We start from the raw sequence: 17,571 nt of genomic DNA on the forward strand, positions 1-17,571 counted from the left end.
GTGCTGCAGGAGCTAAAGATGACGAGTTCCGTGGCACCCTACGAACAACTGGTTCGGCAAGTGGAGGCCTTGAAGGCTGAGAACAGTCACCTGAGGCAGGAGCTTCGAGACAACTCAAGCCACCTGTCCAAGCTGGAGACAGAGACATCTGGCATGAAGGTGGGGGTAGAGCTGGGTAGAGGACATGGACCTGGGTCACAGGGACAAACACTAGGGCACTGGACCCCAGAAATGGGCAGGCAGGGCCCAGGGCATCTCACAGGGGGGTGGATCTGGGGCAGCTCAGGGCAGTGGCCATGACAACCAGCACTCTTTCCTGCCCCCACCTCCAGGAGGTACTGAAGCACTTACAGGGTAAACTGGAGCAGGAGGCCCGAGTGCTGGTGTCCTCAGGGCAGACTGAGGTGCTGGATCAGCTGAAAGGTGAGCCTTGGGGCCCCCTCTACATAGTGGGTGAGCTGGGAGGAGGAGGGACAAGGAGGGGTGCTGACCTCGCCCTCTCCCTCCATTCCCATCCAGCCCTGCAGATGGACATCACCAGCTTGTACAACCTCAAGTTCCAGCCCCCAGCCCTGGGCCCTGAGCCTGCTGGCCGAACCCCTGAGGGAAGCCCAGTACATGGCTCCGGGACTTCCAAGGACGGCTTTGGGGAATTGAGCCGGGCCACCATCCGGCTGCTGGAGGAACTGGACAGAGAACGGTGAGAAACTGACCACTGCCCGCCCCGCAGCCAGACTCCGTCCCTGTAGTCTCTGCCTTTTGATTGGCCCGTCAGCGTGTGCACCACCCACTAAGCCAGTCCTACCCACCTCTGAGCCTCCACTTCAGGCACCAGCTTTCTGTGGCTCCTCCACCCACTTTCCTGTCACAGCTGACCTCAGCTGGGAGACAGAGAGGAGGGGACTTTCCTGCCAAAGGGGAGGGCTCCTAGGAGACGTCCCCAGGGGTCCCCAACACCCAGTCATCACCAGGGACAGTGCCAGGGCTCAGAGTTAGGCCTGGAGCCAGAGGGACTCAAAGCAGTCTTTGTGAAGAAAGGGCTGCAGCCCAAGAAACCTGGAGGGGAGGGGGCAGCAGAGGGAGGCAGGGTCCAGGCGCTCTGCTCAGCTTGGCTAGGTTGTGTGGGGTCAGAGAGACCTGGTGGTCCACGCTCTGGTGCTGTGTGATGTCAAGCAAGTCCCCTAGCCCCTCCAAGCCTCAGACTTCTGCTCTGTAAAATGGATGGGAATAGCAGTGTCTCCCCACAGGGTGTAAAGGTGAGAGTTCCAACTTAATACACAGAATCAGAGTTGTTGGGGAGGGGGAGACCTTGTGAAGTTTTAGGTTTGGGAGCATTATAATATCATTTAAAGTAATCAAATGTTTAGGATGACTCACCCAGAGCATGGGTGCAGCCAGATGGGGTTAAGGGTAGAGCCAAATCTTACAACTGGAGCAATCTGAGCTGGAAGCCTCCTCTATGTAGCCTAGAGGGCGATTATCGAGTTTGGGAGAGGTGTTAGTGCCCCCCTCAGAGTCTTTCTCTGAGAATCAGAATTTACAAAGAAACTACTTTCTCTTTTTCTTTTAAAAATATATATTTTATTGATTTCAGAAAGAAAGGGAGAGGGAGAGAGAAACATCAATGATAAGAGAGAATCGTTGATAGGCTGCCTCCTGTACGCCCCCTACCGGGGATCGAGCCTGCAACCCCGGCATGTGCCTTTGCCTGGAATTGAACCAATGACCCTTCAGTCTGTAGGCCGATGCTCTATCCACTGAGCCAAACCAGAGAGGGCTACCTTCTCTTTTTAATTAACTTTCTATGCCCCACCCACCCATCCCTAGTTTGGGGGAGCACCAAGGGCAAGGCTTTGCCATGCTGACTGTTAAACTTGGCCATACATCAAGCATGACAAACTTGTGGCCCACAATGAATATTTTTATGGCCCAGGCAATATAACGGTATGTAAGAAACGTTTTATTTTATTTTTTTAATATTTTATTGATTTTTTTACAGAAAGGAAGGGAGAAGGAGAGGAATAGAGAGTTAGAAACATCGATGAGAGAGAAACATCAATTCAGCTGCTTCCTGCACACCCCCTACTGGGGATGTGCCCGCAACCAAGGTACATGCCCTTGACCGGAATGGAACCTGGGACCCTTCAGTCCGCAGGCCGATGCTCTATCCACTGAGCCAAACCAGTCAGGGCTAAGAAATGTTTTAATAAAAATTTTGTAACAATTTTTATAATATCATGTTATACGTAACTAGAGGCCCAGTGCACAGATTCGTGTGGGGGGCGGGGGTCCCTCAGCCTGGCCTGTGCCCTCTTGAAATCCAGGACCCCTCGGGGGATGTCCAAATGCCGGTTTAGGCCTGATCAGCCACCTGGGGATCAGGCCTAAACCAGCAGTTGGACATCCCCCAAGGGATGTAGCAGTGTGCCAAGTGGCAGGCGGCCAGGAAAGGGCCCGAGCCACTTGCACTCATCCCGGCCTGTTGCCCCTGCCGCCGCTGCTTGGTAGCACGGCAGGGAGAGGCTCCCACCGCACATCTGTGCTCACCAGCCATGAGCCCAGCTTCTGGCTGAGCAGCTCAGCTTCTGGCTGAGCAGCACCACAGGGGGACTTGTGGGAGTGCACTGACCACCAGGAGCTGCCGCTCCTGCATTGAGCATCTCTCCCTGGTGGTCAGTGCACATCATAGTGACTGGTTGTAATGGTCACTTAGGCATATACACACACACACACACACACACACACACACACACACACACACACACTAGAGACCCAGTGCACAAAATTCATGCACAGGTAGGGTCCCTAGGCTTGACCGGAGATCAGGCCTGATTGGGGTCTTCTGGCTGTGGGCCGAGGCCTCCCTTCCGCAGCTGGTGGCTGCTGGCTGGGGCCTTCCTTCATTCTGCATCACCCCCTGGTAGTCAGCACACATCACAGCCAGCAATTGAACTCCCAGTCTCCCGGTGGATTTGTTACTATGACATGCACTGACCACCAGAGGGCAGACGCTCAATGCAGGAGCTGGTCCCTGGTGGTCAGTGCGCTCCCACAGCCAACCTCCTGCAGTCCCTCCCCCCTGGCCGGCCAGCCCCCCCAATTGGTCCCAATCAGGAAGTTGGCCGGCCCCAATTGCCCTGTTAGGGACTGGGAGAGATGGCCTCTATTGGCCCCGATCGCTGGCCAGGCCGAGGGACCCCACCCATGTACGAATTTGTGCACCGGGCCTCTAGTTATTAATAACGAACTACAACATTTGCTAATGACTAATTACTATGATCGCGTTGCATTCATTTCCCTTACGTGCCTTACGTGCAGGTGCACCATTTCTCTCCACTAATACTAACAGCAAATATTTTAGCAGCTGATTGCCACATCATTAGTCCTGTACTGACTTGTTTGGTGTGCACAACAAAAAATATTTCACTTTTGGAGAACAAGAAAAAATAGGTTTATTTGTGTTACGCTTATTAATTTGTGCAGTTATTCAGTGTCTGATAAGTTAATGATCAAGAAAAAATATGAATTTTTATTAAAATGTCCTATTATTTTATGTTAATGATTACTCATTTATTTCAGCCCTTTGTATTCAGCATGTCTCTATCTAAATAAACCTACGTTTCTATGAAAATTGAAGCTTTTAGCCCTAGCTGGTTTGGCTCAGTGGATAGAGCATTGGCCTGCGGACTGAAAGGTCCTGGGTTCTATTCTGGTCAAGGGCACATGCCCGGGTTATGGGCTCAATCCCCAGTAGGGGGCGTGCAGGAGGCAGCTAATCAATGATTCTCTCTCATCATTGATGTTTCTCTCTCTCTCTCCCTCTCCCTTCCTCTCTAAAATCAATAAAAGTTAAAAAAGAAAAAATGTTAAAAGGCCTTAAAAAAAGAAAGACAATTGAAGCTTTTGCATTTTTGTGTGTGGCCCACATAAACTTAAACCTTGTTTATTTGGCCCATGTTAGCCTTTGAGTTTGACAAGCTTACCATACACTAAGCACTCAACAAGCGATTATTAAAATCAAAATAAACCACACATAATAATGCCTCCCCGTCTGCGGGCGGGCCCACTCAGGTGTTTCCTGTTGAATGAGATTGAGAAGGAGGAAAAGGAGAAGCTCTGGTACTACTCCCAGCTGCAGGGCCTGTCCAAGCGCCTGGAGGAGCTCCCGCACGTGGAGACGGTGAGCACTTGGGGAGGAGAGAGGGGAAAGGGTGCTGTGGGCGCCCCGCCCCTGGCCAGGGCTGTGGCGGGCAGGTCCCAGGCCCTTGCCCGGACAGACCCTCACTGCGGCCTGCCCACTCTCCCCAGCAGTTCTCCATGCAGATGGACCTGATACGGCAGCAGCTGGAGTTTGAGTCCCAGCACATCCGGACGCTAATGGAAGAGCGCTTTGGCACCTCTGACGAGATGGTGCAGCGGGCACAGGTGCGGCGGAGGGCGGGGCCGAGGCGAGGCTATTCCCAGTGGATGAACGGAGAGGTCGTTGTGGGAAAAGTCTGGATTAATGGGGATAGAGGGCACTGACTGCTGTGGGCAGGGTCTGGCTCAGGCGGTGGAGCCAAAGGCTAGAGCTGTTTGCGGGTGCAGCCTGATGGGGTTAAGGGCAGAGCCAGGCTCAGAGGTGGAGAACACTCAGGCCAGGACGGACCGTGGGTGACTTGATCAGTGGGCGGGGACATCAGGGAGTGGGTAGGTCAGGATGGGTGGGATCTAAATAGGGATGAGACCAAATAAGGGAGTGGGCAGGTCTAGCATGGGGCCTAAGTAGGGGGCGGGGCTAGAAGGATGAGGAAGGGTCAGTGAGTAGGACCAAATCATGGAGTATGGAGTCAGAGCCTGGACTAGGGAGCGTGGACCATGGGTGCGGTCAAGATGTGAGTGGAGTCAGACATCAGGCTAGGGTTGGGGGTGGGGGGTGGGGGCATATCAAGGAGTAGGTGGAGTTAGGGCCAAGGGTGGGGTTTGGACAGTGGGAATGGCCATACCTTAAAGTAGGTAGGGTCAGATCTGGGGGTGGGATTAGAAGAGTGAGCAGGGCCAAATCAGCGAGTGGGCAAAGTCAGAGGTGGGTGGGTTAGGACAGTGGGCGGAGCTATATCAGAGCGGACAGGGTCAGAGCAGGGACCTGGTCAGCCACAGCAAGCTACGTGTGCCTTTCTGCCACTAGATCCGTGCTTCTCGCCTGGAGCAAATCGACAAGGAGCTGCTGTCTGCGCAGGACCGGGTGCAGCAGACGGAGCCCCAGGTACTGGCAGGAGCAGTCAGGGGCCTGGGCGGGGGGGGGGCGGGGGGGGGGAGGTGATGACCCCAGGGAAGGCGGGTACCCTGAGGACCCTGCCCAGAGTATAGGTATAGGTGGAGCCTCCACCACATCATCATGGGAGTGTGGCCAGCATCAGCAGTCAGGGTGCTTTCTGAGGTGCTCCCATAACCCCCAGGCTGGTGTTCTCTTCCCAGGCCCTGCTGGCAGTAAAGTCGGTGCCAGTGGATGAGGACCCCGAGACTAAGGTCCCTGTGCACCCTGAGGATGGTGCCCCTCAGCCAGGCAACAGCAAGGTAAGGGGGAGTCCAGTTGGGGTGCACTGAGAGGCAGGGTGGGGAGTGGAAAGCCAGCTGGATTAGGGTGTGGTGAGGTTGGTAGGGTCAGCATGTGGTCTGGGGCCTGGTGAGGTGGACAGGGATACCTGTCCTATGTGTTTGGGTGAGCGCTCTAGACTTAGATGTAGGGCTACCCCTAGAAGTACCCAGTGAGGGCAGTGGAATGCACAATTGGTCCTCATGGGCTGGGGGCATCTCCACAGGGACTGAGGCCTCTCATCCATCTCCCCACGGGTGTGTGGTGGCCCATGGGGGATGCAAGGTGAGGGTGGTGGGGGTGAGGAAGTGATTCTCCTGGGCTGGGGTCACAGGATTCCTACCATGTTTAGGGTGAATCACCCAGAGCATGGGGGTCACCCCTGGCTGGGGAGGATGGACAGACAGACTGGGGCCAGGTGGAATCCATCGCTGTCCCTCTTCCCCCGCCACAGGTGGAGGTGGTCTTCTGGCTGCTGTCAATGCTGGCGACACGGGACCAGGAGGACACAGCACGCACGCTACTCGCCATGTCCAGTTCTCCTGAGAGCTGTGTGGCCATGCGCCGCTCAGGCTGCCTGCCACTGCTGCTGCAGATCTTGCATGGCACAGAAGATGGGGCTGGGGGTCGCAATGGGACCCCTGGGGTGCCCGGAGCCAAGGATGCACGCATGCGTGCCAATGCAGCACTGCACAACATCGTCTTCTCCCAGCCAGACCAGGGCCTGGCACGCAAGGAAATGCGTGTCCTGCACGTGCTAGAGCAGATCCGAGCCTACTGTGAGACCTGCTGGGACTGGCTGCAGGCCCAGGACAGCGCTACCAAGGCAGGCAGGGTGGGCAGCGGTGAGTGTAAACCTCCCTGGCCACCTTTGTGCAATGAGCACAGAACTTGGGCTTTCTGGGTGGCAGGGCAATTTCAGATTTCATGTGTGGGCTGAAGTCTATGGCGACTTTATCATGATAGACTGGCAAAAAGACAGCAACCTATGCCCTGGTCGTAGGGTAGCTCAAGAAACAGTCACTGAATGCATGGATGGATTGTGTGTAACCAGAAATATGGATGCTGACTTTGAGATTCCTAGTTTGGGCAGCTGATCACAAAGTTAATCTATGACAAAAGCACCACCCAAAGGTCCTGAGCACCCAGCACAACTTCATCTCCTGTCTCAGCTCTGGGTGAGGCAGGCACCTTATTATTCATTTTAAGAAGCATTAGAAAAGGAGGCCACTGTTCTGGGAGTGACCCCTCAGGTGCCAAACATGCAGTGGTTTGCAGAGCTTGGGTCTTTGTGGGGGTGAAGGCAGGGAGGGTAGGACTCAACAGGGGTAATTTCCTGGACTGGAACGGCTCTGATCTGGTCCCTTGGCCCACAGCCCCAGTCCCCATTGAGCCACAGATCTGCCAGGCCACCTGTGCGGTGATGAAGCTGTCCTTCGATGAGGAATATCGTCGTGCCATGAATGAGCTGGGTGAGTGCACCCTTACCTCCTCCGTGTCCCCTCCATTTGGCCTGGGGCTTCTGGGCCTCATTATTCAGCCCAGAGCAGGCTTTCAGCCTTAATGGTCCTGAGCTCAGAGGATAGGGAAGTGGCCAGGAAGCCAAGAGCAAAAGTGAGAGGTTCCAACTTAATACACAGAATCAGAGTTGTTGGGGAAGGGGAGACCTTGTGAAGTTTTAGGAGCATTATAATATCATTTAAAGTAATTGAAACATGGACAAAAATCTCATCAATGTGCTTACTTTTACTCCAGTTACTACAAAATTAGATACTGCTTCTCACTCAGCAGATGATCATACACTCAAAGGCTTACTCACAAAATAAATAATGAACAAACAAACAAAGGCTTACTCAGATCTCTTGTGGTCTAGCTGCACAGAAATGGGCATTTGCAATCGGGACAAGACAGCAGACACTGATGAGAGTGTATACCTTTCAAGTCATTCCTTTCCCAGCTGGGGAGTTTATTCTCTGGCTGGATTTATTTAGAAAGATGCAGAAAGATGAGGAAGGTAGCAACCAAACCAAATAAAATCCCAGATCTGGAAACCACAGAAGTGTCCAACAGCCCCAGACCCTAAATGCACTAATTGCCTCTGTTGTCTTTGCTCAGTGAGCAGGAAGGGCATCTTGTATTTGAATTGCAAGTTAATTCTTTTCTTTTAAAAATATATATATGTAATATTTTTTAAATCTATTTTTATTGATTTCAGAGAGGAAGAGAGAGGGAGAGAGAGATAGAAATATCAATGATGACGGAGAATCATTGATCGGCTGTCCCCCGCATGTCCCCTGCTGGGGATTGAGCCCGAAACCCAGGCATGTGCCCTGACCGGAAATCAAACCATGACTTCCTGGTTCATAGGTCAATGCTCAACCACTAAGCCATGCTGGCTGGGCACAAGTTTTTTCTCATCTACTCACCCTGACCATTTCCCCCCACGTTTGCTTACTCTTTGTAAAGTGAGAGTCTAGTTTTCATAGTGACTAAAGAACTGTGTGTGTGGCAGTCATCAGAGGCTGGAGGTCTAATGGTCTTGGGATGGTTTTCATTTATGGTGTTGAGGGCCTTCATGACCTGAGAGCAGAAGGGAGCTAGGAACCTGAGCAAATAGCAGGGAAAAGCATTCCAGGGAGAGGGAACAGCACATGCAAAGACCTAGAAGCTGAAGATGTGTGAATGGAAATGTGAAAGGAGGTGGGTGTGGAGGTCACAGAGTATCCAGGGGATCATGCCAGCCTGGCGGCAGGCTGCCTGGAGGAGTTGGGCTTCAAAGGTGGGCTTGAGGAGAGCATACCTGGGGGTAGGGTGAGGGAGGGCACTTAAGCAGGGGAATGGAATGGGCAGAGGTTGGGAGGAAGGCTGGGGTTCATTTGGGGTGCCCCCCTGCATCTCCCTGTGCACCCTCCCATGTCCCCATAGGTGGGCTGCAGGCTGTGGCTGATCTACTGCAGGTGGATTATGAGATGCACAAGATGACCCAGGACCCACTCAACCTTGCCCTACGCAGATATGCTGGCATGACCCTCACCAATCTCACCTTTGGGGACGTCGCCAACAAGGTGCCTGGGGCGGGCAGGTGGTGTCAATGCTCCCCCCACCCTTGTCTGAGCCTCAAAACAGCCCTGAGAGGTGGGGGGGAAAGTTGTCCTTGATTTATAGGTGGGTAGAGTGAGGCCCAGAGAGGGCCGTGAAAGGAGGGACTGTGGCTGGATTCAGTTGGCCACCATCTTCTTGGTTGCTCTACTGCAGAGAGTGGGGCCTCTGGGCTGGAGGAGGCTGTGTATTTGCACCTTTCTCAGCCTCAATTTCCTCATCAAAGCAACAGGATGATTGCCATCCCTTTGCCATAGTGGTGGGGATGGGAGGCTGAGGCTTTAGCTCTAGCTCATAGTAGGTGCTCAGGGAGAAAGCCTGAAGGTGGGGCATGGAGCCCCTCATGGCTCCTGCCCCACTGGCCATGGCATGAATTTCCTGTGGCACCCCCCAGGCCACACTGTGTGCCCGGCGTGGCAGCATGGAGGCCATCGTGGCCCAACTGGCTTCTGAGAGCGAGGATCTTCACCAGGTACCTGGATGGAGTGGGGTGGGGCATGGGGAGAGCCTTGCTGAGTGTCCCACTGTCCTAGGCCCCTGCCGACAGAGTCCCCTCTCCTGTGGGTGTGATGGGCATCCCCTTCAGTCTCTCTGTAGCCCCACCACATGTGGGGTTGAGGGCAGGGGGCCCTGGGCCCATCTTGCCCACCCTGTGCCCTGACCCAGGTGGTGTCCAGCATCTTGCGCAACCTGTCCTGGCGGGCTGACATCAACAGCAAGAAGGTCCTGAGGGAGGTCGGCAGCATGACCGCCCTGATGCAGTGTGTCCTACGAGCCTCCAAGGTAGGCACTGGATGGGCACGACGGAGTAGGGGGGTAGGAATGCACCTGAGACCCAGGGGAGAGGGCACTGCCATGGCTGTTTAATGCCAGCCACAGGACAGATGGTGAGTTCTCTGTCTTGGGGGTGGGGGTCAAAACAAACACCTTACCACTTAGCTTACCAGGTGGTCCTCAGACAGGCCTGGGGTTTCCATCCCTTCAACTGAGAGATCCTGTGAGGACCAGTTTTATTGCTTTTTGCTTTTATTTGAAAATGTATTTGGGTGCTTTCCTTCCAGCCTTTTGTCTGCGCCTTGATGGAGAGGGCCAAGTAGGTGGGGCCGGTGCCTGGGGCCCCCCACCACTGACCTTCACCTGTCCCACCCATGCCTAGGAGTCCACCCTGAAGAGTGTGCTCAGTGCCCTGTGGAACCTCTCGGCACACAGCACGGAGAACAAGGCAGCCATCTGCCAAGTGGACGGTGCCCTGGGCTTCCTAGTGAGCACGTTGACCTACAAGTGCCAGAGCAACTCGCTGGCCATCATTGAGAGTGGTGGAGGCATCCTGCGCAATGTGTCCAGCCTCATCGCCACCCGAGAGGACTACAGGTGGGTCCATCCCACCCCACACATTGGAGGGCAGAGGGCACCACAGAGGGTGCTGAGGGAAGGTGGGCCCCCCAGGTGTGGTCTGGGGCTGGGGTGGCAGATCCTGTCTGTAGTGAACTGTCACTGAGGCTGCAGCCTTGGTTTGTCCTCTGGCAAATGGGTGTCCCTATTTGTCCCCAGGGACTAAGTTCTGTAATATAAGTATCCCCAAATATTACAGGAGATATACTTAGCTAACTATTTTATCTATTAATAAAATATTTATTAATTTAACAACTTACAAGTGATACTTAGTATCTTTAAAAATAGAATTTATAGTATGTTTATCCCAAATACCACACGAGATATTGCGCTAAAATAAGATACACTAAATTTTATTTTAAAAGGTAAGTATTTTTTAACTTATTATTACAATTATTTAATAAATATATTATTTCTTTTAAGTAATAAAATTAACACAAGTTAATTTGATACTATCCCATTTGATACTTGGGATAGACTTATACTACATATTTATTCTTTTCTCTGAGATTCTAACTCAGCCAGATGCCTTATATTTTTATTTGCCTGATCTGGCCACCCTGCTCCCGGTAAGACGAGGGATGGCCCCGCCTGACATACTCCTCTGTGCTGCAGGCAGGTGTTGCGGGACCACAACTGCCTGCAGACTCTGCTGCAGCACCTGACGTCACACAGCCTGACCATCGTGAGCAACGCCTGCGGCACTCTCTGGAACTTGTCCGCCCGCAGCCCGCGAGACCAGGAGCTGCTGTGGGACCTGGGCGCCGTGGCCATGCTGCGCAACCTGGTGCACTCCAAACACAAAATGATTGCCATGGGCAGTGCCGCCGCCCTGCGCAACCTGCTGGCTCACCGACCTGCCAAGTACCAGGCAGCGGCCACTGCCATCTCCCCCAGTGCCTGTGCGCCCAGCCTGTATGTGCGCAAGCAGCGGGCCCTGGAGGCCGAGCTGGACGCACGGCACCTGGCCCAGACGCTTGACCACCTGGAGAAGCAGGACCTGCCTGAGGCCGAGGCCGAGGCTGCCGCTAAGAAGCCGCTGCCACCTTTGCGGCACCTGGATGGGCTGGCCCAGGATTATGCCTCAGACTCGGGCTGCTTCGACGATGATGATGTGCCCTCCCTGGCTGCTGTGGCCGCCACCGCCGAGCCTGCCAGTCCTACTGTGCTGTCCCTCTTTGTGGGCAGCAACTTACTGCAAGGCCAGGCACTGGCCCGTGCCCCACCTGCCCATCGCAATGGCCCAGAGAAGGAGGCCGGTGGGGAGGCAGCCTTGGCAGCCAGGGCCAAGGCCAAGCTGGCACTGGCAGTGGCTCGGATCGACCGGCTAGTGGAGGACATCTCAGCCCTGCACACATCATCCGATGACAGCTTCAGCCTCAGCTCTGGGGACCCCGGGCAGGAGGCACTGCGGGAGGGCCGAGCCCAGTCCTGCTCTCCTTGCCGGGGGCCTAAGGGTAGGCAGCGGGAGGCCAGTGGCCGAGCTCACCCATTGCTGCGGCTCAAGGTAGCCCAAGCCAGCCTCTCCAATGACAGCCTTAACAGTGGCAGCACCAGTGATGGGCACTGTCCCCGTGACCACATAAGGCCCTGCCCACTGACCTCATTGGCCAAGCACCGAGAGGGGCCCTCTGGTGGCCAGACACGGCCCAGCCAACTTGATCTCAACCTGCTGGGTGGCCAGGCTAAGCCAGCAGCCCGGGAAGCTGCAGCCACCGATGCCTGTGTGCGCACCATCAAGCTGTCACCTACCTATCAGCATGTGCCACTGCTCAAGGACACTGCCAGGGCTCGCGTGGGGCTCCCGGTCCCTGGGACCCGGAAACAGGCCTGGCTACCTGCAGAGGGTCTGAACAAGGTTCCTGAGAAGCTGGCGGCAGAGGCGGCACCACTCTGCCTGTCCCATTGTAGCTCCCTGTCCTCACTGTCCTCAGCTGGCCACCCGGGACCCAGCGAGGCAGGGGACCTGGATGACAGTGACTCGTCCCTGGAGGGGCTGGAGGAGGCTGACCCCAGCGAGGTGGAGCTGGATGGGGCCTGGCATGGGCCAGGGGCTGCCTCCCTGCCCATGGCCATCCCTGTGCCCCCTCGGGGCCGGAGCCTGGGGGTGGAGGACACCACACCGTCTAGCTCCTCTGAGAACTGTGTGCAAGAGACACCACTGGTGCTGAGCCGCTGCAGCTCAGTGAGCTCACTGGGCAGCTTTGAGAGCCCATCCATTGCCAGCTCCATCCCCAGTGATCCCTGCAGTGGGCTGGGCAGTGGCACAGTCAGCCCCAGCGAGCTGCCTGACAGCCCCGGGCAGACCATGCCACCGAGCCGCAGCAAGACACCACCACTGGCCCCCCCACCCCCTGGTGAGCATGAAACCACCCATTTCAGCCTGCAGTGGGAAAGCTATGTAAAGCGCTTCTTGGACATCGCCGACTGCCGAGAGCGCCGCTGGCTGCCCTCTGAGCTAGACGCTGGCAGTGTGCGCTTCACTGTGGAGAAGCCAGATGAAAACTTCTCGTGTGCCTCCAGCCTCAGTGCATTGGCCCTGCATGAGCACTACGTGCAGAAGGATGTTGAATTGCGGCTGCTGCCCCCAGCCTGCCCCGAACTTGGCGGGGGTGGTGGCCCTAACCAGCACTTTGCTGGGCACTGCTGTCGAGATGAGGCCAGTGGTTGCCTTGAAGGACCACCTGCCACCAACCAGGAGCTGGAGCTTCTGCGGGATTGCCTGGGTACAGCTGTGCCCACCCGACTCCGCAAGGTGGCCTCAGCACTAGTGCCTGGCCGCTGTGCACTTCCCATGCCCGTCTACATGCTGGTGCCCGCCCCGGCCCGGGAGGACAACTCATGCACTGACTTGACAGAGGGCACGCAGGTCAATATCAGTGTGGCCTCACTCAGCGATGAGACACTGCAGGGACCTCCCAGGGACCCACCTGGTGGGTGTGGGGACAGGCAGAAGCCAGCAGGCCTAGAGGCTCCTGCCAAGCAGACCACTGGGCATCGGCACAGGGTTGGGGGTGCAGGCCGCAGAACGGAGCCAGCCCGAGGGCTGGTCAAGAGCCGGGCTGGGCTGGAGCTGCCCCTCCGAAAGCCCCCAAGAGCTTGTGCAGACAGGAACAGCCCCCCATTGGGCCGAGCTCATGGGGAGGGGGCATTGCAGTCCCTATGCCTCACAACGCCTACTGAGGAGGCTGTGTACTGCTTTTACAGCAACGACTCGGATGAGGAGCTGTCCACAGCGGCGGGGGCGACACCCTCCCGGTGGGCATCTGCTACTTCCCAGACAGTGAAGAGGGAGGGCCTGGCTGGCAGGAAGAAGGCACAGGCTGTGCCCAAGGCCACCATGTCCACCCGGGCCCAGCCCAGCCTCATTGCTGATGAGACACCACCATGCTACTCCCTAAGTTCCTCCACCAGCTCCCTCAGCGAGCCGGAGCCTGAGGCTGGCAAGATCCGAGCCCATGAGCCAGTGGTCACCAAGGACCGGGGCCCTGGCAGTGGGCATGATGGCTATCCCAGTTCTCGGGCCAAGGCGGAGATGCTAAGGCGCTGCATTGGCTCAGCCGTTCCCAGGCGCTGCCCACAGGTGTCAGATCCAAGACGTCGCAAGCCCCGAGATTCCCGGCTGGACAAGCAATCAGAGGGGCCGTCGGAGCATGGCGAGGAGGCAGCGGGGTCAGACCATGCCTCAGATCTGGACAGCGTCGAGTGGCGTGCCATCCAGGAGGGCGCCAACTCCATTGTTACCTGGCTGCACCAGGCCGCGGCAGCAGCCACTCAGGAGGCCTCATCTGAGTCTGACTCTATCTTGTCCTTTGGTTCAGGGTTGTCAGTGGGCTCCACCCTACAGCCCTCTCTGCACAGAAAAGGGCGGCCGACACGAGCAAAGGGGCAGGCGAGCAGTGCCACCCGGCCAGAGAAACGGGATGTGACCCTGGCCCAGCGCAATAGCAGCCCCTGCTTGCCCACTGGCTCAGAGAAGCTGCGTGGTGCTCAGAAGACCACACCTGGGATGCCAGCCATGCTTCGAGGAAGAACAGTGATCTACATGCCCAGCCCAGCCACCCGATCTCAGCCCAAAGGCACCCCTGGCCCCCGCACCACACCAAGGAAGATGGGACCCCTGAGCCCCACACAGCCAGCAGCTCCCACCAAAGCCCTGGGCCCTGGGCAGCAGCGGTCTCGAAGCCTGCACAGGCCTGGCAAGATCTCAGAGATTGCAGCCCTGAGCCCCCTCCAGAGGAGTGCCACGCCACCAGCCCGCCTCACTAAGACCCCCTCACCTAGCTCCTCCCAGACCTCCCCTGCCTCTCAGCCCCTGCCCAGGAGGTCACTCCCAGCTGCCCATGTTTCGGGGCCCCTGCCCAGCCCTGGGGCCTCACTGGTGTCCAAGACACCCATGCGGGCCCTGCTAGCCAAGCAGCACAAGACACAGAAGTCACCTGTGCGGATCCCCTTCATGCAGAAGCCCACCAAGCGGGTGCCACCATCCCTGGCCAGGGCAGCCCCAGAGCCAGGCTCCAGGGGTCGGGTGGGATCCAAGGGGTGCCCAAGTGCCCGAGGAGGCCGCCTGGGCCTGGTGCGCATGGCCTCAGCCCAGTCCAGTGGCAGCGAGTCCTCCAACCGCTTGGGTTTCCAGCGGCAGCTGACCTTTATCAAGGAATCACCAGGCCTGCTGCACCGACGTCGTCTGGAACTGTCCACGGCCAAAGCCACCCCCTCCACCTCCCAGGGCGGCTCACCCCGCCGCAGCGGGCCTACGCTGCCCACCGTCTTCCTCTGCTCCTCCCGCTGCAAGGAACTGCGGGCATCCTCCCCGCAGGCCCTGATTCCCCAGCAGCCCCCCACAGCTCGGCCAGGCCCTGGTGAGCGGCCACCAAGGCGCACTAGCTCAGAGAGCCCATCCCGTCTGCCCATCCGCAAGCAGGCCACCCAGCCTGAGGCAGTCAAGCGCTATGCCTCTCTGCCCCATATCAGTGTGGCCCAAAAGCCAGAGGGTGCTGCCCCTAGTCCCGCATCTGACCCTGCCCGCCGCAGCAGCGATGGAGAGGCCCGACCCCTACCCAGGGTGGCCTCACTGTGCACCACTTGGCGTCGCATCCGGGATGAGGACGTGCCACATATCCTGCGGAGCACATTGCCCTCTACCGCCCTGCCACTCATGGACACCTCATCAGAGTGCCCAGGCAGTCCCCTGCAGCGCAAGACCAGCGATGCAGTGGTCCAGACAGAGGATTTCGCGGCCACCAAGACCAACTCCAGCACATCCCCAAGCTTGGAGAGCAGGGGGCCTCCCCAGGCCCTGGACAGCGGACCTACATCCCTTCTCGGCAGCGACGTGGATAAGCCTGGTCCTGCCAAGGCACCCACCTCAGCCCCCTTCATCCATGAGGGCCTAGGAGTGGCTGTGGGAGGCTTTGCTGCCAGCCGGCATGGCTCCCCCAGTCGCTCAGCCCGAGTGCCCCCCTTCAACTATGTGCCCAGCCCCATGGTAGTGGCCACCACCACTGACTCAGCTGTGGAGAAAGCCCCCGCGCCCGCTGAACTCCCAGAATAGTTGCCTGGACTGGTTTTCTGGAACATCCTCTCTGGCCAAGAGCTCTCTGGTTGTCCTGAGGGTGGTCCCGGGAACTGCCTACTCACCCGAGTCCCTGCCCTCAGAGCCCCACCCCGGCCCATGTCGGCCTCACATCTCATGCTCGCTTCTGTGCTGTGGGGACTAGAGAAGGAATTGGGTTGCACGCTGGACCTCAAGTCCCAGCCTTGCCCACATGCAGAGACCACCCTCCTGACCCCCAGCCCAACTGCGCTTAAGCCTCAGCAGGACTCTCATCTCTGTGGAACCAAGAGAGATTACAGCATCCCCTTGAGGTGAGGGACAGGCTTCAGAGGGTGGTGCCATCCAGCACAGGCCCGAGCATCCATCAGAGGACAAAGCTCATTATTACCGGGGCAGCTGGGTAATTTTTAATGATGACTGCTGAACTGAGGGAGGGGTATAGTTGAGCCTGACAGAGACAGGCCCCTCCATTTTAGGTGCCAAGCCAGGGGCTAATGGACAGGGGGGGACACTGTCAGAACAGCCTGGAAGGAGCAAGGAGAGAAGGGCAAAGGCAGATAGCTGGGTGATGCGGGGCCACCCCATGTCCCCCCTCCTGGCTGGGGTGGGTGCTGGTTTTGACCAAAGGAGGAAAAGGGGGACTAGGGAGGTAGGTGGAGGGAGTCAGGAACAACTGGCAGGTGAGGTGCAGTGGAAAGGGGATGAGAGTCAGCCAAATATGGTTCACCTTGGTGACACACAAAGCCCAGGATCTACAGGTCGGCAGGGACTGGGGTGGGGCTGACGCCTAGCCTAGGAGGAGGTGCAGGGCCTAGAGCCCCAGTACTGTGGCCAGACCAGCTAGATATGTAGAGCCATGGCTGCTGGGGTGCTCAGTGTTGGTGTCAGTGAGGCAGAGATCAAGGGGCACAAGGAGCCTGGTGGGCCTCTGTGGCCCCTGCCGGTGTAGACATATGCGGGGGGAACTGCTGAGGTCCCTGCTCGGCTTCCTGCAGATACAGCCAATGACCTCTTTCCTGGGGAAGCTTGGCTTTGAGAAGTAGCTGCTCTCGGGCTCATAGGTCTGCCACAGTGCACATGAGAGCCGCCCCAGAGGGGCTGGGGAGCAGATGCTGTTTGCGGAGACTGGCAACATGACTAGATTTTAGGTCCCTTCTCTGGGAGGTTGGGTGGAGGTGCAGGAGCTCCTGTCCCTGCTCATGGCACCACTGTCCCTCCCTATCCCCTGTCCATGGAAAGAGCTGACCCAAGAGCAGAAGTGTTTACTGGGCCGTCCTCAGTTCCCCCAGTGGGGCTCTTGGGGGCTGCACTGATCCAACTTCCACAGACACCGTGTTACTTCTGCTAACACATCAGTGTCATGTTGCATTATAAGCCCTGGAACACCCTGTCCACCAGGACAATTGCCAGGGCTCTGCCTCAGAAGGCCACAGGCACAATGCAGGAATAGCTGGATGCACCAAGTACTCCTTTTATGACCAAACTTCTAGGACGAGCTGGCACACAGAGGACCATGGCAATGAGGGCTGGGCAGTATGTTGCATGAGCCCATAGCTGACCCCTTAGGACACACTAGGGGAAGGGGGGATATTTCAGATGCATCTCAGAAACCAGGACTCCTTGTCCCCATCCTTGACCTGAAGTGGCAGAACTTGGTAATCTCAACTCCTTTTTAAGCAGGGGCTGTGAGATGTCTGCTCTCATACTCACCATGGGCCAGCTACCTCCCAAAATGGCCTGGTGGGAGGAGAGGCCATGCAGACTCACACACAGCTTGCCCAGCCATAGGGAATCTGAAGTGATGGGTACTGGGGGTGGAAGCACCCATGCACTGTGAGACCCTGGGTGGTGCTCTCAACATTCTGTCTGTTTTCCCACATGGGCCATGAGGAGAACTCCCAGAGCTACCTCTAGAGCCAGAGTGGCTGCTGTGACTTGATGAGAGGCC

General features: G+C 57.0%; 1 protein-coding gene across 2 annotated transcripts; it reads left to right on the forward strand.

Moving 5' to 3' along the window:
- Positions 1 to 15,990, forward strand: APC2 (APC regulator of WNT signaling pathway 2). 2 transcript variants are annotated; one of them, XM_036314273.1, is made up of 14 exons: positions 1 to 159; positions 333 to 423; positions 520 to 700; positions 4,072 to 4,180; positions 4,309 to 4,425; positions 5,168 to 5,245; positions 5,458 to 5,556; positions 6,030 to 6,420; positions 6,952 to 7,047; positions 8,501 to 8,640; positions 9,069 to 9,146; positions 9,341 to 9,457; positions 9,831 to 10,045; positions 10,682 to 15,990. In XM_036314273.1, exons 1-14 carry the CDS (start codon positions 19 to 21, stop codon positions 15,618 to 15,620), a joined length of 6,792 nt encoding a protein of 2,263 aa, XP_036170166.1. In that variant the 5' UTR covers positions 1 to 18; the 3' UTR covers positions 15,621 to 15,990. The 2 variants fall into 2 exon arrangements, with proteins under 2 accessions (XP_036170166.1, XP_036170164.1); XM_036314271.1 differs by having other exon boundaries at positions 4 to 159; positions 4,312 to 4,425.
- The last annotated feature ends 1,581 nt before the right edge of the window (positions 15,991 to 17,571 follow it).

Source organism: Myotis myotis, unplaced genomic scaffold, assembly GCF_014108235.1.
Source record: "Myotis myotis isolate mMyoMyo1 unplaced genomic scaffold, mMyoMyo1.p scaffold_m19_p_6, whole genome shotgun sequence".
Classification (NCBI taxonomy): Eukaryota; Metazoa; Chordata; class Mammalia; order Chiroptera; family Vespertilionidae; genus Myotis; species Myotis myotis.

Coding starts and splice junctions, on each gene's coding strand:
- APC2 (XM_036314273.1), top strand. CDS start 19: ATGACGAGTTCCGTGGCACCCTACGAACAACTGGTTCGGCAAGTGGAG. Junction 6,421..6,951: donor GGCAGGCAGGGTGGGCAGCG/GTGAGTGTAAAC, acceptor CTTGGCCCACAG/CCCCAGTCCCCATTGAGCCA. Junction 8,641..9,068: donor TTGGGGACGTCGCCAACAAG/GTGCCTGGGGCG, acceptor GGCACCCCCCAG/GCCACACTGTGTGCCCGGCG.